General features: G+C 31.3%; 1 protein-coding gene across 4 annotated transcripts in view; it reads left to right on the plus strand.

The window, feature by feature from the left end:
- LOC106466323 overlaps positions 1–11764 on the plus strand; it is a 25781-nt gene extending 14017 nt beyond the window's left edge. For 3 of the 4 annotated variants that reach the window (XM_022394306.1, XM_022394307.1, XM_022394305.1), the window contains exons 4-7: positions 617–1563; positions 2288–2340; positions 5009–5068; positions 10858–11764. In XM_022394306.1, the coding sequence (XP_022250014.1) occupies positions 617–1563; positions 2288–2340; positions 5009–5068; positions 10858–11014 (1217 nt within the window). In that variant the 3' untranslated portion in view covers positions 11015–11764. The remainder of the gene's footprint in view (positions 1–616; positions 1564–2287; positions 2341–5008; positions 5069–10857) is intronic. The other variant, XM_022394308.1, reaches the window with a different exon arrangement.
- Positions 11765–19563: the final 7799 nt, after the last annotated feature.

Raw genomic sequence — 19563 nt, forward strand, 5'->3', positions numbered from 1 at the left:
GTATAATTTTATGAGATTTAAGCTATTTTGTCTAAACATTTATGTTTTCGTGTTATAATTTGTGTTCATTCTAGAGTGAAAGTGACATAATTTATGTTTATTTCATAATTTTTATGGTGGTTGCGAGATCGGTTAAATCTACCAAACCCTTACATAGATTAATTACTGAAAATAACAGATAAAATATGAAGCTTTTGCTTAAGAAATGTTTGATAACTATCTGGACATTATAAAGATTTTTGCATGTGAAATTTAAAAAATTTCTGATGCATAAAAGTATTTTTAATCTTAAAATGAAAAATTTCTTTGTATGATAGATAGGCAACATGCGAAAAGAAAAATAGACATGAGAAAAACATTGCCTTATAAACCTTAACACTTAATAAACAAATTTGATATTTTGCATATGAAAGCATTGTAATGTTTACTGATATTCTGACAAATTTCATTAACATTTGCTTACTAATTTAAAAGTTATAGCATGAAAAGTATAACAAGCACAAAATGGTTATGAGGTCAGTCCCAGGGACTGAGCCTGGGCTGAAAGAGTTAACAAATTGATTTTATTTTTATTTCTTTAGCACCTTACAGCAAATAAACACCTGTTTTTATGTAGATTCCTCAACTCTGGAAGAAAGCAAAGCCTATCAGTCACCTAAAAAGAAAGATACATATTGTTATAACAGAAAATATAGGACATGCAAAGGAAATAACACAAGCACTGTGCATCAAAAAAATAAAAACCATGTTATAGATAAACTTCATAATTCGGTAAAGAAAAAACATAGCAAGAAAAGCTCCAAAGCCCACGAGAGTAGACACTCAAGAATAAAATATTCTTGTAGTAACAATTCTAAAAGAAGACATGTTACATATAAAGGTTATAATTCAGTTTGGAAAGGTTGCTTTAAAGCTTTTGACTATGGAAGACATACAGACTCTTTTTATCATACAAATATCAGGAAAAAGAGAAATAAATCACTAGCTGGCATAACTTCTCATTCCCGACATGGATACATGAGAGGGAGAGGTCGTAGTTCAAGTAGTAGTGAAAAAAGTGAAGAATCAAGCTTAAGTTCTATGGACACAAAGAATTTTTATAACAATGCACATTTTGATTACAAAAAGTTCCCAAAGTCACTCATTATGAAAGTGGAAGAGTCTGGACTTGGTAATGATTGTTCGGACAAGCAGGTTGATGCTAAGTCCACTGAAGAAGCACAGAAAGTAACTCCTGTAAATTTGGACAACACAGAATGTGTTTCAATTAATAGTGACAGTACTAATAAAGAAATTAGAAGGAATTCTGAAGGACAGAGAATTTTCCATTGTAATGATATGATATCGGAGCAGTCGGATCTCTTCACTCCTATATTCCAGAGTTTTGTTCAGTCTCTAACAGGAAACATCAATCCCACCCAAGAAAGCCAGCTTATTAATAAGACTTCTTCAGATAACTCTGCTACAAAGGCTGATGAATATGCAGATAGAAGAATGTCTGATATAAATATTCCTTCTCATCAACAGGAGCTGATGTATCACAAGAAAGTAGAACTACTGAAGGTATGAACTTTTGTACAGGATCTAATTTTAGTCCAAAATAAAATGTGAAATAAAAAATAAAATAAAAATTTCTATGTTATTTTTATTTTTCAAGTTATTTTGGTGCTCAGTGTGTGTGTATTTTCTTAAGTTTAAAGTATAATAATGATTATGTGCCAGGATTAACTTTACGTACAAAAATACATGTTTCAATATTTCATCACTTTCTTAAAACTTTAAGTTGTTAAATTTGAGAAATGATGTTTAGAAAATAAGTGTATTTTGAATTATTATCACAACTTCATTCCACTTAAAAGCTGAAAACAAGTAGTTACATAAAATAATCACAACAAACTTACTGTTATATTCAGATATATTTTTTTCATTTTAGTAAAATTTTCAACATGAATTCTTTATAAATTGATCAGAGTGACATGTTATAGTTTGATAATTATTTGATACTAATACATTTACATCAATAGATGTAAGTTTAAAGCTGTGATTAATAGATAGCAGTTAATAATCAATTATGCACAGCATCTTTTCTTAGAGGATTGGGTAAAGGCAGGAAAATTGATTTGAAGTAACAGTATTGTACTGAAATAGTTTTATAAATCTTTGTATTGCAGTGAGAATTGGCATAATTACAAAATATGTTAAAATATTGTAGTTATATGTACCTGATTCATTAGTATAACTTTCCAAATAAACAGATTTATTATTTTGTATAAAAACTTTTTTACAGCATTTCAAAGAAGAATGTGAAGTTTATTTTATGGTTACAAGAATGCTTATCAGGTAAAGTTTTTAATTTATATTAGTGACAAAAAATCTATAAGAAAGAATGAGGTTTCATGAGAGAATAACCTTGGTTCACTGCATGGTTTAAGTTTAGGAGAAAATTATGTTGATCCTATGTAATCATTTAAATGTATGACAAAGTAAACTTGAACTTCATGAGTTTGGTGTAAGAGAAAATAACCATGTTTTTTTTTATTATTTGTTCCAGTGTGTGTAGTAAGAATGATCTTGAACCTCAGTTGTTTTTATTATAATAGCCAACAATCTTGTAAGTTTGTATAACTTCATTTTCTGACTGGTTGACTTTGGTCTTTTGTATGGTTTCAGTCCATGAGAGTTTGACCTTGTTTCTATTAATGGTTTCCTGTGAGAATGATCTTAATCTATATGCAGTTCCAGAGATTGTGAAAATCGTCTTGATTATGTGTGTGGATTTATAGTTTCATTTTATGAGAAAATAACGTTGCTATGTTGATTCAGTTTGTAAAGAAACACCAAACAAGTTCAGTTAATAAGAGAGTAATTTTTATAAGAGCTGGGCGATTAGGTTAGTGATATTTGCTAATCAGTTAATTGACAGATTCATTAATCGATTAGTATACCACGCCCCCTACAACTCGTATGAGCAAAAAGAAGAAGAAATGTGTATGTTCTACCATCTTAACTTTTTCAGCCACTGCATTCTTCTAACATGGTATTAATTTTCTTTTACATTAAATTTGTTTTTTAAGTACTTTTTCCAATTACCTTGATTTGTCAAAAAAGAAAAAAAAAGAAATCACTTAAGTTTTATGGACAATTTTTTACTGGGCAGATGAATCGCAAATAACAATTAGATACCACTACACAATCGCCATTGCTTGTTTTTAAACTATGCTGTGATTTCACATTGATCTTCTGTAAATCAAATAAATTGATGATTAAATAACAAAAACATATTTTACTTCCACGATAATGGTAATAATGCTTTTATTCAAAAAACATCACGATTACAATTACAAATAAAGTAGCCAGTTAAGCAGTTTACTTATGTACATTGTTTGAATAGGATAAACATGAAATCGATATTTAATAAAGATTTGATTATCACAATATTTGGAATCACCTACAATACTCACTAAACTAAACTATACTAAACCTGTCTGATTTAATGACAATTTTATTTAATGAAAATAATTTTTAAAAAACATGTTTACAAGCATTGTAACTCAATAAAACTATAGTATATCTATTAGAAAGTAAAAACACCATAATTTTAAATAAAGGAACCGAACATCAACAAGATACCTTTATTAAGGCTTAAGCAATCTCCAGTCATATGACTTCTTTGCTTTGTATCATGAACCATGATAGTGATTTATAATAGGGATCACACAAGAATTTGCTCAAATATATAATTGAACATTCAGGCAAAAACCACATTAAAAAGCAGACTTATTCTTGAAACAACAATCAAACCTTCCTTTCCAATAGACCACCTAAACATTAATTATAAGCAAAATAAGTGATTTCATGATTGTAGACAAAATAAAAATTTACCTATTTGTTCATAAATATTATTATTATTATTGTTTCACAAGCCTACAACAAAATCAGCTGGGTATTTTGTACCAAAACCTAAACAGATTTACTATATGAAATGCTGGGAATATGTGACCTACATAAAAGTTCATTATTTTTCATTGAAAGTTGACTTACATGATTATAAATACATAATGGATGTGATGTTATTGTGAGTGGCTGGCTTTTTTACTCAATGCATGTTAAACTCATTTTGACACGAAAACTCGGGCACAAAGCTACCTGACTCAGTAAATAATTACTTTAAAAGACACAAAGCTTTATTTAAGGTGATGTTTTAGACATTTGTTTTAATTTGAAAAGGCTACTTTTTTACTTGTAAAATGTTATACTTGCTTAGTTGTGGTTGTGTCTTACTCTATGCATATATTTGCCCATTGCTGTGGATTAACAAAGCCAACATACAAGATAATTAAAAATTTATCATTTAAAATCTACAAATAAGGATTGCAAAAAAAATTAAGCAAACAAGGCTAGAGATCTAATGCTAACAGTTTTGCTCAAGGTATAAATCCCTATTAAGACTTCACTATAAAATTATTACAAGTGATATCTACTGTAGTGTGGGATTTCACAGGAATTTTGCAAGAAACTGAAAGAGTAGTTTTAAGCTTCATTCAATCTCCTTAATTTTGTTGTGCTGCAAAATTTTCTAAGCCCTTCTCTTTCTTTCATCAGAAAATCTGGTGTATTCCTACTGTGCACATAGTTGGAAACTACAACTTGTGCAGTTTCTAGTACATTAATTGAAAACTGCAACATGAAAAGTTTCCAATTTTGCTGTTGCATATCATTACTTGAGTTGCTATTGTTCATTGTTACTCAAGTTTGCTGTCTCTACATGGATTTCCTACTCATATGATGGTGGTAATTCTTTCTACTGTTTCTTATATTTAGCTGAAATCATGAGTGGGTATTCAATATTTATTACCACTGCATATAGCACTATTTCATATAGCTATTGCTATTTTTAAATAGTTGGTGTTAAAGTAGCGGTTGTAAATGTTGTTGATAATTACCAACTTATGCTAAGTGTGTAGCTGTTGTCTATTTTTCATGCATTATTTGTGTCGCCTTATTCTAGCAAACTTGTACACAGCAAGCTGTTGAAGAACATACATATGTGTCATGTAGACCTAACAAGGTAAGCATATTACTGAGTCTGTTTACATTGTATTAAATCTGTGTTGTATTATCTTAGAAGAAACATTATTCCATTCTGATGAGATTGCTTTATTGCTACTCGTCTTTTGTTACATTACAATGGAATATTCCTGAAAACTGGTCTTTAAATCTGTGATGATACAATCTTTTTCATCAAGATGGTCTTTTGAGAACAGCTTTACATTTTGTTTGTTGTAGTTGTATACCAGTACATGTGTTTACACTTTGTTATACATTTGTTATTTGTTTTGAATAAGTTCAGTGTGGTGATTAGGTGGGAAAAAAAGCCAATGTAGCAGTAAACTGTTGAAAAACATGTAACATTCAACTGAACGCAAATGCACATATGTAGTTTAAAATTCATTCTCCATAAATGGACATAAAAAACATAAGAAACAAGATTAGTAAAAATTGTTAATTTAAAAAGGGGGGAATAAGGATCATCAAAAAAAGTACCATTAAATCAAAATGTAAAGATTATGTTTTCAAGCCTTTGACGAGGCACTCTAAAAAATAAAATAAACTAACACATCTAGAAATAGTGTGTACATTCTTTTCTCAAACTACAAATCCCTATTTGACTCCACTAAAATTGATAAGTGCTGTATACATGGAGTCAAAATAGGGATTTGTAGCTTGAAAAAATAATGTAGACATATTTTCAGCCTTGCTTGTTTACTTTGTTTTTAGAATTCCTGGTTGTAGGCTTTAAAACATGATCCTTGCATTTTATTCAATTTGTTTCTGTACTTTTGTGGTTATCCTTGTTGTATATATAATCGTGTGTCTAGGTAAACTTTTAATAAAGTTTTCTTTGTTACCTATTCAACCCATCTCAAAACTGTATAAGTATACCTATCTTAATTTAACTTATCTGTTGTATTTTCATTGAACTTGAAGGCAATTTATATAGCTATTAAACAGGTGTGATTTAACATGCAAATAATTTCACAATTCACAACAAAAGGAAGTTTATGGAAACTAAAAAAAAACAACTCTAAAACTTGTATATTTACTCTATTAATAAGTGATATTCTAATTCTTGCTCAATCCAGTCATATTTTAACTTTATTTACAGCTGTTTTCTAAGCTGTGTTTTATCAGTAAATGATTAAATCACTTAATGCTGCACCATAGCAAGGTTTCAACCAAGGCATGCACAAAAACTAAGGAAAGGCTTTAAAATTGAGAATACTATAATGTATTCTCAAGGGGTAATAGATTATTCTTTGTAAAAATAGCTATTCTTTGGAATGGGCAGAAAAATTCTAAAAAAAATTGACACGGGACCTCATAACCATTTTGTGCTTGTTATAGTTTTCATGCTATAACTTTTAATATTTTAAGTGTATCTCTACAAAATTTTGTAGACTTATAGTAAACATTAGAAGCCTTTTGCACACAAAAAATCAGATTTTTTTAATGAAGTATTTTTACTTATATTTGTCCATGAAAATATCAGTTCTTTTTTTTTAACTAGTCTGAGGGCAAAGTGATTTTCATTTGCACAACCTCTGAAACCCTCTAAATACATATATATATATATATACCTTTTGTTTTTCAATAAAATGTTATATTTTACCTGTTATTACATTTATTATTTGATTCTTCACCCTGTAGACAACTCATTGAAGTAGAATGAAAATAAAAATTGTAAAATCAGAAATATATAATCAGCAGCTGTTTCCTTTTTCTTCATTATTGATCATGAAGTTTCAAATTCTTCCCCTGACAGTTTCAACTGCTAAACATATCCAATATATTTTCTGTGTTTATTTTACTGTCAATGACAAATTACAAACCCACAGACCATAAAGCAATAATTCACCGCTCGTATTATAAGACTGTTTATGTACAACCATAATAGAAAACTCTCGAGCACAAAAATGCACGCGTATTCAGTGAGGTGACATTCTCCTTGCTCCAAGAACACAATATGGGATATAGGAGTTTATAGTTTCTACAACACTTTCAACAGAAATTTTCCAGGGTAATAAAATTGCAGTTAGACTGTGTAAAAAACATTTATTATATGGTTCAGAGTTGGGCTGATCCAATAAACATTGTAGGTTCTGAGCCGGGCTTATCTAATTACACAGCAGGTGTTTCAGTACTATGGTCACCCATTTCATATGTGTGGAAATTCACAGCATAAGCATATGAAGGTATTATTTGGGTACATTCTTATAAATGATATACCTTCTCTCACTTTCACCACACTTAGAAAGTAAATGAGAAATACTCTGACAAACAAAGATTTCGAGTACGTAACCATGTTACAAAATGTTGCATTTGTGCATCGCTCGTGCGTTGAACTTGCTAAGCTTTGACGTAAGCCTCGTTTATTCTTCTGGGTGGAGGAGGTAGAGACACTAATTTTTTTGGCTTCAAATATGAATTTTTGAAGACCAAAAAGTTATCAAATTACTGTACTAGTACACTCAAAATCCCTGTAATCCCATTTAAAAAATCCCATTCCTGTTCAGAGCAACGACTAAATCATCACACTTCAATGGTTTTGAATTTAAGAAATTAAAACATATAATATCAAAATCTAAATTATAAAATACGTTTTGATGCCAATTTCATTGATGTAAGTAGTAAAAATGTTATTTAGTAAAGTTTGAAAATAATGCTCCAAAACGTCGTAACGTGCACTTTAACCTACCCGGGGTGAAAGGGTTAAAGGTAAAATGCTTTGTCAGAATAAAATAATTTTAGGTTAAAATTGTTTAAATACATCAGGGGAGGTCAATTAGACATATACTAGCACAATTTAGGGACAACAAGGGACCTATTTCCATCTAGGCTATCCCATCCTTTAAACTAAAACTTAAAAAAAAAAGCCTCAAAGCCAGCCCTTATCATTCATATAGGTATCAAGCTTTCTCTTAAATTCGCTTAAATTTACTGCCTTCACAACATTCAAAAGCAATTTGTTCCAAAAGCCAATCACTCTCTAAGAAAAATATACTTTCATATCCTGCAAAAATTTATATTTATGTCATATAGTCCTACCATTCTCACCATTAAGTAGGAAAAAAAGATGATGCATCAACACTATTAGATCCCCTCTAACTCTTCTTTTTTTTCAAGAGAAAACAATTTCAGAGATCTTAACCTCTCCTTGGATGACAGCACCTCTATCCATTTCCCCCATTCTTGTAGCCCTCCTCTGAACCCTTTCCAACAATTCAAAGTCCTTTCTAAGTTAAGGAACACAATACTCCAAATGTGGTCTAACCAGTGACCTATGCAATGAAATTATAACGTCTGTAGACTTGTATTAAAACCCATCAGCCATATATTTGCTCAACTCACTAAATGATTTAAAATTCTTTTGTACAGCAGCAGCATCCTCATAGCCAGCAACACTCAAGACCTTAATGTCATTAGCAGCTTTAAATAATATGTTGACCCTTCCTTCATCTATGTCATTGATGTAAATCAAAAAAACAAAGGTCTTAAGACTGAGCCCTGAAGTACCCCACTTATTATATTAGTCTAGTTTGACTGTACTCCATTTATAACAACCCTCTGCTTTCTTCCATTCATCTATTAAAGTAGCTAACTTATCCCTCACACCTATAGGGATAATTTTTTACAAGCCTTTTGTATAGCCTTTATATTGCTTTCATTATTTTTGTATGTGTAAGTACACACCTCTAGGAACTTTAGTAATAAAATCAATTGGAAAGACTACAAAATCATTGTGAGTAGCTCATTGTGGTTACAATTCCAATAGTTTCAAAGCTTATATCTTTATTTCTAGTAATGTGAATGATATGAAAGTAAAAACAGTTAAAGATAAACATTTTAAATTTTGTAATTAAAATTAAATATCTTTAATTATATTTATAAAAAGTATAAAGTCTACACTTAATTGTTTGTAAACAGGGTGCCTATTTTGTTATTAAGTTGTCATTTATTAGTCATAGCTATAGCACTTGCATTTTTGCTTATTTTGGACATCAACAGTACGAAAACATCTTTTTTGCAAGTATTATAATATTCAAACTATGAAAAACCTATTTTATAACAGGTATTATAAACAAAATTTTAAAAACTATTATTAACTGTGAAAACAAATCTGTAAAGTCAGTTGTTATTGTTAGAATGTCTTGAAAAAGCCAAGGCATGAAAATTTACCATGGTAACCTTTAACCGACATTCATATTGTTTAGAAACAATCATGATTGAGGTCAAAACCAGGTTGCTGTAGGCTCCAGCTTGGTGATTTAAGGATACTGAAAAAAGCTTTTATGGTAATTAGTAGACTAATCAAATAAAAATTGATATCAGATTTTTTTGACACATTTGGTTGTTTCTTTTATTAATTTCTGAAAAAAATGTGAGGGGGTTGGACCCCCCTAGATATGTGTAAACAGTATATAATACAGTTATAAATTTCTGAAAAAAAAAATAGTGGAAGGGATGCGATGGAGGTTTTGACCTCTTGGATCCCTCCCCTAAATCTGCACCTGCTTATACAATATTAATATAGTTAAAAATTTCTATTAAACAATTGTGGGGGTTGTCCCCTTAGACTCCCCCACTAGATTCATGCCTGCTTATACAACATTTAAGAATGCAGTTAAGCAATTTTAATTAAGAAATACAACACTGTAGAAAATATTAGTAAAGTTACACTGTAGTTAATACTTAATCAGACAAAGATTTGGCAGTGGGTGCTATAAGCCAGTTACCCTTTCCTCTAGTTAGCTGTTCAGAATTAAGGAAAGTTGGCACATACCCTTAGTAGCTTTGCAATAGCAAAGATGGGATGAGTAAATTTAGTGGCAATGGAAATCAAACTCCAGACCCTCAACTCACAAACATAATGACAATATTTCGATTAATCAATTGTTGGTTGTTGGAAAAATCAGAAATACTAATTTGATTAGTTGATCAGTTTTGTGATATTATTCAGTTAGTTTGAGACATTAAATCGCCCAGCTCAACTTTTTATAGTGAACAGATAAATGGTGAAACTTGCATTTTACATTTCAAATATAATACATGTGTGTAAATGCAGTATGTACCAAAATTAGTCATCTAAAATAAATTAGAAAAAAAAGGTTAATGTAATGGCATTGGTACTTTGCACAGTTATAACTCGCTTATTGTCTTATTATGCATCCAATTCCATCTCCACAGCCTTCACTTTATAACAGAGGTTTTAACGAAATAAAATTCATCAGTACTCAAACTTTGTATAGAGGATTTTGCATTTGCTTTCTCCTGTTTGAATGCCATGTTGTTTTTGTGACTGGCCTATCACTTGGTGATGTGAAACAGTAATGTTAGTTACAAATATGCAGAGTTTTGATACTGTTGGATTAATACCTTTTTGTTTTATGACATTTATTTTTGGATGAATAATGTTGGTACTTTTATGCATGTGTGTTTGTGTAACTTCCTAGAAAAGATAAATATATAAGACAGAAAATATTAATTGTATGATAGTTATTGCTCTAAATAATGGACAGGAAAAATATAATAGTTTAAAGTAAACATGCTTTATTATATTCTAGTTAATTGTTTATTCTGTTTCCCATGTTTTATTTTTATTTAAAACAACAAAGAGTATTGGATGGAACTAAAATTTCTTATATTATCTTCGTATCCCTTTTTAATTTTGTCAGTGTTCAGTAATAATGAGATGAACATAAGGTTTCACTAACGATTCTTTATAATATTGCTCTCATTAAAACAATCTGATTGTACTCGTTCAATAACACATAAAAGGTTTGTATTTCTGAATTTCAGTAAAGACCCACAACTTCAAGCAGAAATGTCCCAGTGTTTGAAGTTGACCCTTGATGACTTGAGTTCAGCCTATATGGTGGAATTTAAAGAATTTGTGGAGAGGCTTCTCAAGAATCCTTTAAACATGAATTTTGGTAATTTCCTACCATCTGTCTGAAAGAAAGGAACAAGTTATCAGAAATTGTCTTTGCAGGCTTTTGAAGAAGGATCTGAATTGTTTACAGACTGAAGCAAATATAAGAAAGAATTGCTATTATGCATGTATTTTTCTTTTTTAAACAGAAAGTTTCTAAGTTTGTTTTTTTTCTCTAAATACACATGAAAAAAATGACTGCATTGATATAATTTTATTTTTAAAGTTATCATTTGCGGATTGAAATGATTTTCAGCGAAATTTTGTCATTGATCTTTGAGTTGTGAAGAGAGGTTGCAGTTAAATGTTACCAGCACTTGCCTTAATCTCTGCAATAGAATTAGCAAAGAGCAGCATTTTGTCAACAATACATTCCATATCAGTGATATTATAATATCAATACCTGATGAGCTTGACTTGAATATTTTTAAATAGAAAACATGTATTATAAACTTATTGTTAAATGTTACTTTCATGCTTGACTAAATTTTATCCTTTGTAATTTAGAAAAAATACAGAAATGAAAATTTTTATTCTTGTTTTACAAGTTTGTATGGTTTTTGTGCATTCTCATTGACTGTTTCATGCTCAATGCTCTCAGAAATAAACAAAAAAATGTTTTGAACAGTGTGATCAGCTTATATAAAGATGAAGCAAGTGTCATACACATTTAAGTTACAAGTCTACATCTCTTACACTCATTCTTAATTTTTCAAATCAAAACTATTAATAAAATATAAACGTAAAAGTAATAAAAAAAAATTGAAAAATAAGGATGATGTGGGGATGTCAATACCAAACATTACAGAAGCAAGGTAGGGATGAATATACAAAACCATATAAATATTTCCAAGAAAAACTGTTATCTACAACTAAATGTTGAATTCCTTTCATCATTTACATGAATTCAGGTTTGAATAAAATATTTTAAACTGAATTATGCAATAAGGTCTTACAATGGCTAATTCCCTTAAGTTTGTAACATTGACTCATTGGCTACGTACATAGGGATTTTTGTATGGTTTTGTGTATTTGTCCCTACCCGTTTTTTTTTTTTACTTTTTGGTATTGCCATCGCTACACAATCCTTATTTTTTTTCAAAAAAATCTTATTACCTGTTCCACCTCTTTTTTTTTTCATCCTTTTTTAATGAATGACAGTTGCTATGAAGGCAACAGTTTTACCTGGTGTAATGAGTTGTCTTGACAGACATCATTTGTTGAAGTCAGTGAAATGTTTATACTGCTTCTGCACTCCTCAAGTTAAATGCAACATTTTGGTGTGTAAATGATTGCAACAACTTCAATCATTGGTGTGCTAACCCTTCTGATACCAGAATCAAAATAATTAGCAGAACATTTGGCTGTTACACTACTTGTTGGTTCTCTACTTTAGCAATGTTTTTTTTTGGCTAAACTGAAGGTCTTGCTAGCTTTTGAAAACGTAAGTTACGTTTTATAAAAGTCTCTTAGGTTGTTATGAGAGAGACTTGAGACTATGATGAGCAATAAATAGTATGTGACAGGCATTTTTCCCCAGCCCATCCCTTTATATTAAGCACTTCCATGCTTAGTGATAAATTTAAGAGACAAATAAATAATTCAAAAGAGTAAGAATTATCTAAGTGTTTTGCATAATATAATCAAAAGGAAAGTTTTTTCATTAATGAAAATATATTCAAATATTTTTCACCACACTTGAAAAAAAAATAAAGCAGGGACTTTTTTAGTAATTGGGAAAAAAACAAAAATTCACATTTCAGTAATCTTATTTAACTGCATTTCAAATCAGGTAGACTTACCTCAGAAATGCTGAATCCTTTTCTTGTTGAGTTGCTCTTGTGTTGTCAGTAACCATGTAATTCAAAGTTTTGATTGAAACTACCCAGAATTCTCTACTCTCCCACCTTCCATGTGACATTTTTGCTCATGTGTCCGTAAAACTTACATAAGCTCTGTTTTTTCATATCCCTTGTCTACTTCTCATCAGTATCAGCTACTTCTGCAGGTTCCTTTTGACCCTACCAAGAGACCAAACATAGACATTGGCAAGTTGGGGGGGAGGGAGCCATCTCAGATCATTGGTTCATCTGTGTGACCCTTGGGTTTGACAGATCTTTTGGTCTGGTCTTAATGTCTTTTTCTCTTTCTTCTGATCCAGTCACTCACAAATTTTGCATCAAAAGGTTTTACATCTTCTTTAGAAAGGAGCAAACTAAATTGTTTATTGCATTTCCTCAGGTTTTTTACTCCTATCTCTCTGTGGTTCTGAAGAGATCTGGCATTTTGAGACTTATCTCAATTCATTTTTTCCTGGAGATAACTGATTTTAAAATGAAATATATGAATTTATTCCAAAGGTTTTGTTGTCACACCCATTGGATGATGTTGGTGGATGCACAGAATTCTTATATTTATATTCCTGTTCATCTATCATCCCAATATCTTTTTTTACCATGGGGTGGGGACTAGTTTAGCAGTCTACTGCCCTTCACTTCAGTACGGGTTCTTACATATTCTGTTGGGTAGTTTAATTCTGCTGGTTTTCTCTATTCACTCTCATTGGATTTTATATGGATTTTTGACTTATTCTGACCATTTCGTCCATTCAGTTTCTTGTACACGCTGAGTTGAATACAACTTCAAATGTCATTTGGTACCACACAGTACACAGTGTTTGGTACACCTGGTATTTTGATTAACACAATTCAAGGAACACTTGAATTGTTTCCTATGGTGTTACAAGCCTTGGAGTCTTTTGTTCATTTTCTTTTGTCTTTCCCACTTACCTCTAAAGACATCTTATCTGCTCTGGGAATAATGGTTTTACAAAGTCATTCCTTTGGGGCATGCTCAGATGCAACACTTCCAGTGCAGTCTTACATCTTCAGACCAGTTATTTTGAGGAATTTCCCTCTTTCGTACTGCTCTTGGTTACCTTCAGTTTTTGCATCCACCTAGTATTTGAGAACATATCACAGTAAAAATCAGGATTTGATGCTCATGGTGGGCACACCACAGATAGCCCATTATGTAGCTCTATGTTTAAGCATCCAACACGACCTTCAACTTTGGCTCAAATATGAGTTTTCTACAGCATGTTCCTCTTTTCATCCACCTCATATAGATCTGTCCATCTTCACAAATGTCTCCTCATGAGGGTTAGGATGCTGTCATGGGGATTCTTGTCTTTTGGTTTTATTCTCTCCTCAGAAATCAAATCTCATGTGAATCTTTTGAATTTTTGAACAGTTCCATGTACTTTTTAAGAGTGCCTACACTTGCTACACCACCACTGTGTTTTAAATCACAGACTTTTCTGCAGTGGTGGCATACATAAATGATCAGAGAACACTATCTCACAGCCTTCGGTTTGCTGCACCCTCTTATTGACTCCTGTCACACTTATCTCCGAACCTATCTTGTATCAGATGTTATGAACACTTGTGGATTCTCTTTCCAAAGATAACTCTTTTCTCCCTAAAAAATATATCCTTTGCCATCCAGTTTTTCAATGGGTGTGCCATCGGCTTTGTCAGCCTTTGATCATTACCTTTGTATGGCAGACAATGAACTTCTTCCACTTTTTTTGGTCTCCAGTTCCAGACCTTGTATCTCTAGTGGTGGATGCTTTGAGTCAGTATAGGGAAAAATTCGTTTTCTTTATGACTACCCCTCCTCTTCATCATCTTCATTGAGTATATGCAAAGATCAATTCACTGAAATATCTAGTTCTTCGAACCCTTATTGATCCGCATCGGCTGTTCATCATCTACAGCTTCATGGCTGGATAGTATGCAGTCATTTATTAGAAAAACTGCATTCTCTTCTCAAGTAACTCAGATGTTATCACATTCTTGCTGATGTTCATCATTGGCCATCTGCTAATTTTGCTGGGCTGTATTTTAGGAGTTGGTGCCTTAGAAACTCTATTTCTTGTTATTTTCCAGCTCCTCTATAGGTTATGTTGCCTCATTTCTTGTGTTCTTATTTCATGTTCATGGCTAATCTGCTTCTTCTATTGCAGGCTATAGAGCTGTCCTCTCTGTCACTTTTAGATGCCTCAAGAACCATTTCTTTCTTTGTCTCATCTCAACTTTTCACTAATGATATTTGATGCTTTTGCTTGCTTTCTTTCCCAGGCTTCTAGACACTGTCTACAGTGAAACTTGTCTTATGATGTCTTGCTTCTTCTTCCTTTGAATATTTAGTGATTTGCTCACTTTACCATCTTTCACTAAAGACATATTTCCTTCTGTTTTTTGCTACAGGTAGGAAAAGACTTGACATTTATACCATCAATACTTCTTGTACTCTTTTAAAAGGCTCCATAGCTGTATCCTAACAGAACCATCTGAAAAAAAAAAGATGACCATTGATTTGTTTTTCATCAGTTGTGTTGCATACTCAGATTGACTTAGATTTTTGTTCTAAAGAATGCTTTCTGTGTTCTGTCAGGGCTGTTCATTGCTATATTGAATGAACAGAATCTTTCAAAAGCAGTTCAGCTATAACTGAGAGGTATAATGTAAATTAATACAATGATAACAAGTTTATTTCTATTAGCTGGTGTATGACAACAGTTAATGCTATGATAAAATAGTAGTAAAGTTATTATTACCTTTTCATGTAATTTGAGGTGAAGTTTAGTTACTTTAACTTGTTTGAAGAGTGTCAGAAATGAAACCAAGTAACCTGAGTACTTTTGGAAAATAAACTTTCTTCATCAAAGGTAAATGGCAGATGATTATTGTAAACATGTTGATCAGTTAGGTAGTCATCATACCAGAAGTGAGAAGTCACACGTTTTTAATATGATCTTAATTGTGAAGTAGCATTGCTTGTGAGTATATGTGATAGGACACAGAGAAAGAGCAGTTTTGAAATAAGAACAGCTTACAATAATATGTGTTTGTGCAAGAAAGAAGTAATGATTTTAATTTCTTTCAATTGATCCTGCATACTTAGTATACTGTACATTGGTTGCTTTCACCAAGTCTGTAGCTTTGGTATTAGAAATTTATTTTGCTGTGCAAATGTTTTCAATGTTTTGTTAAGAACTAAAAATTGTTATAATTCATTGTGTGACTATGTTTGGTTTTTAATGGGAAAAAACATAATTAGTAAGTGTTTCTGTTTTTCATAAATGAGTACTAGTCAGTATAATGTGTTTTTTTTTGTCAGTTGTGATTATTTATAAACTTTAAAAGCTTCTTGTGTCATGCTTACATGAAGTATAGAACAGTTCACCAGTTGGATCATATATGATACTGGCTTATGATATATGTTAGTTGAATCTACCAAGACAAATAGTATTTTCATTTTAAAGATGAGAATCAAAGTTGAAGTATATTTAATTTTTATTTAAATTTCTTGCTGGAGATCAGATTTCTAAATTTATTCAAGTCAGTAGAGGATAGTAATAAACAGTTCTATAAGAAACTGTTCAGTAAGTTGAAATTTTAAAGCAATGTTTTGTTTTTTAATCCAAACTGAATGAACAGTGAGCTAGCTTTACTGTTTTAATTGTGTATCTGTATATCTGACTTGATAACTGAAACACACAGTGTATTTTCCTCTAATGATGACACACACACAATTACCTGTATTACATCAAGGTGTACAGGGAGTTACTCAGCACTGCACAGCCCTGATGAGATAATTATGTAAAAATACAACATTTGTTTATATATACATGCAAACAAATACATGATTACATCAGCAAAACTGTAATAAAACAATGTAAAATTATACCATTTGTAAAAAAAAGTAGAAGTATCATTTTAACGTGAAAATATTTGTAGCCATAATGCCTAAAAGCATTGGGGATATTCCACCTATCAAACATAATCAAAACAACAGATGCAAAACTAGAAAGCAGGGTACAGATTCAATAAGGAGTTACGATCTGGGTTCTATAACCCACAATACCCCAGATCCCACCAACACTCACTATCTGTAGGCAGTTGTGAGCATGGTAGTTACCCCTAAAGACATAAAAATACAAATCTGATAAGATCAACCACCCTCAATTTCTATCAGAAATTATCACCCAACCTCCAGAATCAGAACTGTAAAGAGGGGGTTTATAACATCATATCTAAAGTTATAATATCATGTATGATTAGAATTGTAAAAAAAAAAGGGTTTGGAAGGTTGTGTTATAATATTTGATAGAAATTAAGGTTGATTGATGTTATATATTTGTATAAACGTCATGAGCATGCATTTGTTGGTGCATAGATCTACAACAAAAATGTTTTATTTTTAACTTATATATGTATATATATATATATAATCTTATCAAGCATTTATTTGTTGAGATTTCCATTGTTAAAATTATCAGTTTCCTTAAGAAAATATTAGTACCTGCCATGTTAGCATGCAAAATGACAGAGTAGTAAGAATGTGATTATCTGGATATCTTTGTAGTAAAGTTTGAAAGTAGTGATAGTAAGTCAACTACTAAACAACCTATACTTGTATGCATGCAAAGTAGTTTAATATTTTGAAAATTTGTGATAAGTGTTGTAGAAAAATAAATATGTATTTTAAAAGCTAGTCAGTGAAGAATTGACCATTGTTACTTTAGATATATGTAAAGTGATATATTTTATATTAAAGTCACAGGTGCATGGCAAGATTATATTCTTATATTATCCACTTTGACATATGCAGAAGATTGATCATTAACAAAACTTTAGTTCTTGAAAATTCATTTTGGCTTGTACCTATATCTATAATATTTGCTTCTTAAGAGTATTTATGTACATGCCATTCAACAGAATAATATTAAACATATTGTTTATAAGTCTTAATGATATTTTGCATAGTTATTGAAAATATTTTCTTAACAACTTAGAATTATTGTTATCTTAAATAAATCTTTTGGTCAGTGAAAATTTTTTTCTTTGGTTTTTGTATTTGATTATAGACTTACCAAACACTTGAAACAAGTAAATGATATACTTTGTGTGTGTGTGTGCAAAAATTATGAGAAGTGATATATTTTTGATAAATTAACTATTTTCTTGATGAATTGCTTAACAAACATAACAGTTAATACCTGCCCCAAATATTGCATCAACTGACATATGTAATACCAACCATAAACGTGCTTATTAACCAGTGTTAACCATTAAATTACTGAATTGGCTGAAACACGAATAAATGTTTATCAAACAAAAACCAATTGTACATTTAGATATTAATGTTTTTTTACATCTGTTAGAAAACAAAAAAGTGGTTTAAATAAACATGCCTAGATCTACTAGGAACAAATGTGTGGTATTCTAGGGGGTTGTCTTGGTGCTATCACTTTCGGGACTAAATTGTTTGTTTTCAATCTTGGTTCAGGCAATGGAATCTTGGGGATGAACCTACTTCAGAAATTATCGATCAGTTTAGCTTGCTTAACAGGAAAGCTACATTTCTACAGAAACTGTCTGACGGCACCTGATCGTCCCTGCAAACAGTGTGTTACAGGTTGCATGTTGAGGAAAGATTCATTATATTTATATTTCCAAATGCACAAGAAGCGTTCTGTGGTGTACTAAAGACTCGTTCTAGTGCATTTCTGTGATACTATCGGAGACCCGCAAAACATTTGCAGTTAAATTTATTTGTTTATTGCAACAGCACTTTTTTAAATGCAGGATACCTAGAACAATACAAAATAATTCTAATCGCAGACACGAAATCTACAAGTCCACTTGTTTTAGGCCTAACATTATTTAAGCCTTTAGGCTTTATAAAGTATGACCTGTATTCGACAAAGAGATGAATTAATACTAACTTGTGTATTGTTACGTATCTGGTCGTTTGTTAATTTCCCGTAAAAATTCTTTCCGAAGAACTTTAGCGATACAAGTCCTTTCTTAAATAAAACTAGTTTATTCTTTCTCAATACAACTTTGCAATAAACTTAATTTCTACAGTCACTTTAAGTTAAACACACGCTATAATTCACAACGATTTACACACTTTACTTACGGCTTCACTCGATTAACTGTGTCTGTATCTCCCTATCCACAATCCAATTCCAATTAATTGTCTCGTTTTTCCTTGGCAGTTATTTAGATTTAAAAATAATTATTCCCGAAGAAATAATTTGATTAGTTGTATCGCTTTATTTGCCGCGCTTATATACAAGAATAGAGGGCGTCTAGAACGCACTAGCCTCTTCAGGAACCTTCTAGATACTAATCACGTGTTACCAGGGTCACGTGACTTCCGCTGTCGTAACACTGCCCCTTCCTTAGTATTGTTCGTCCCGAACAATAGCCACTTACATTATACCCACATATAATTAACAATAACTCAATTAAATGTACATAATTTACGAACACAAAATTAAAATTCAACAAAGTCTTAATTTTAAGGGACGTATCTTCTTCCGTACTGGTCTCGTTGGCTTCTGCTTCACGTGGGGTTCATCTGCTCCAACAGGAAATATCCTATTATCAGTAACAGTCACATCAGTGGTAGTAACTTCATCAAGGGCTTCACTGTTTCCCTTCTCAAAACCGGGTAGAGTTTCTTCTTTGACAGCGGACAGCGCCTTTTTCAGGTGA

The sequence above is a fragment of the Limulus polyphemus genome, unplaced genomic scaffold (genome assembly GCF_000517525.1).
Source record: "Limulus polyphemus unplaced genomic scaffold, Limulus_polyphemus-2.1.2 Scaffold2222, whole genome shotgun sequence".
Taxonomy (NCBI): domain Eukaryota; kingdom Metazoa; phylum Arthropoda; class Merostomata; order Xiphosura; family Limulidae; genus Limulus; species Limulus polyphemus.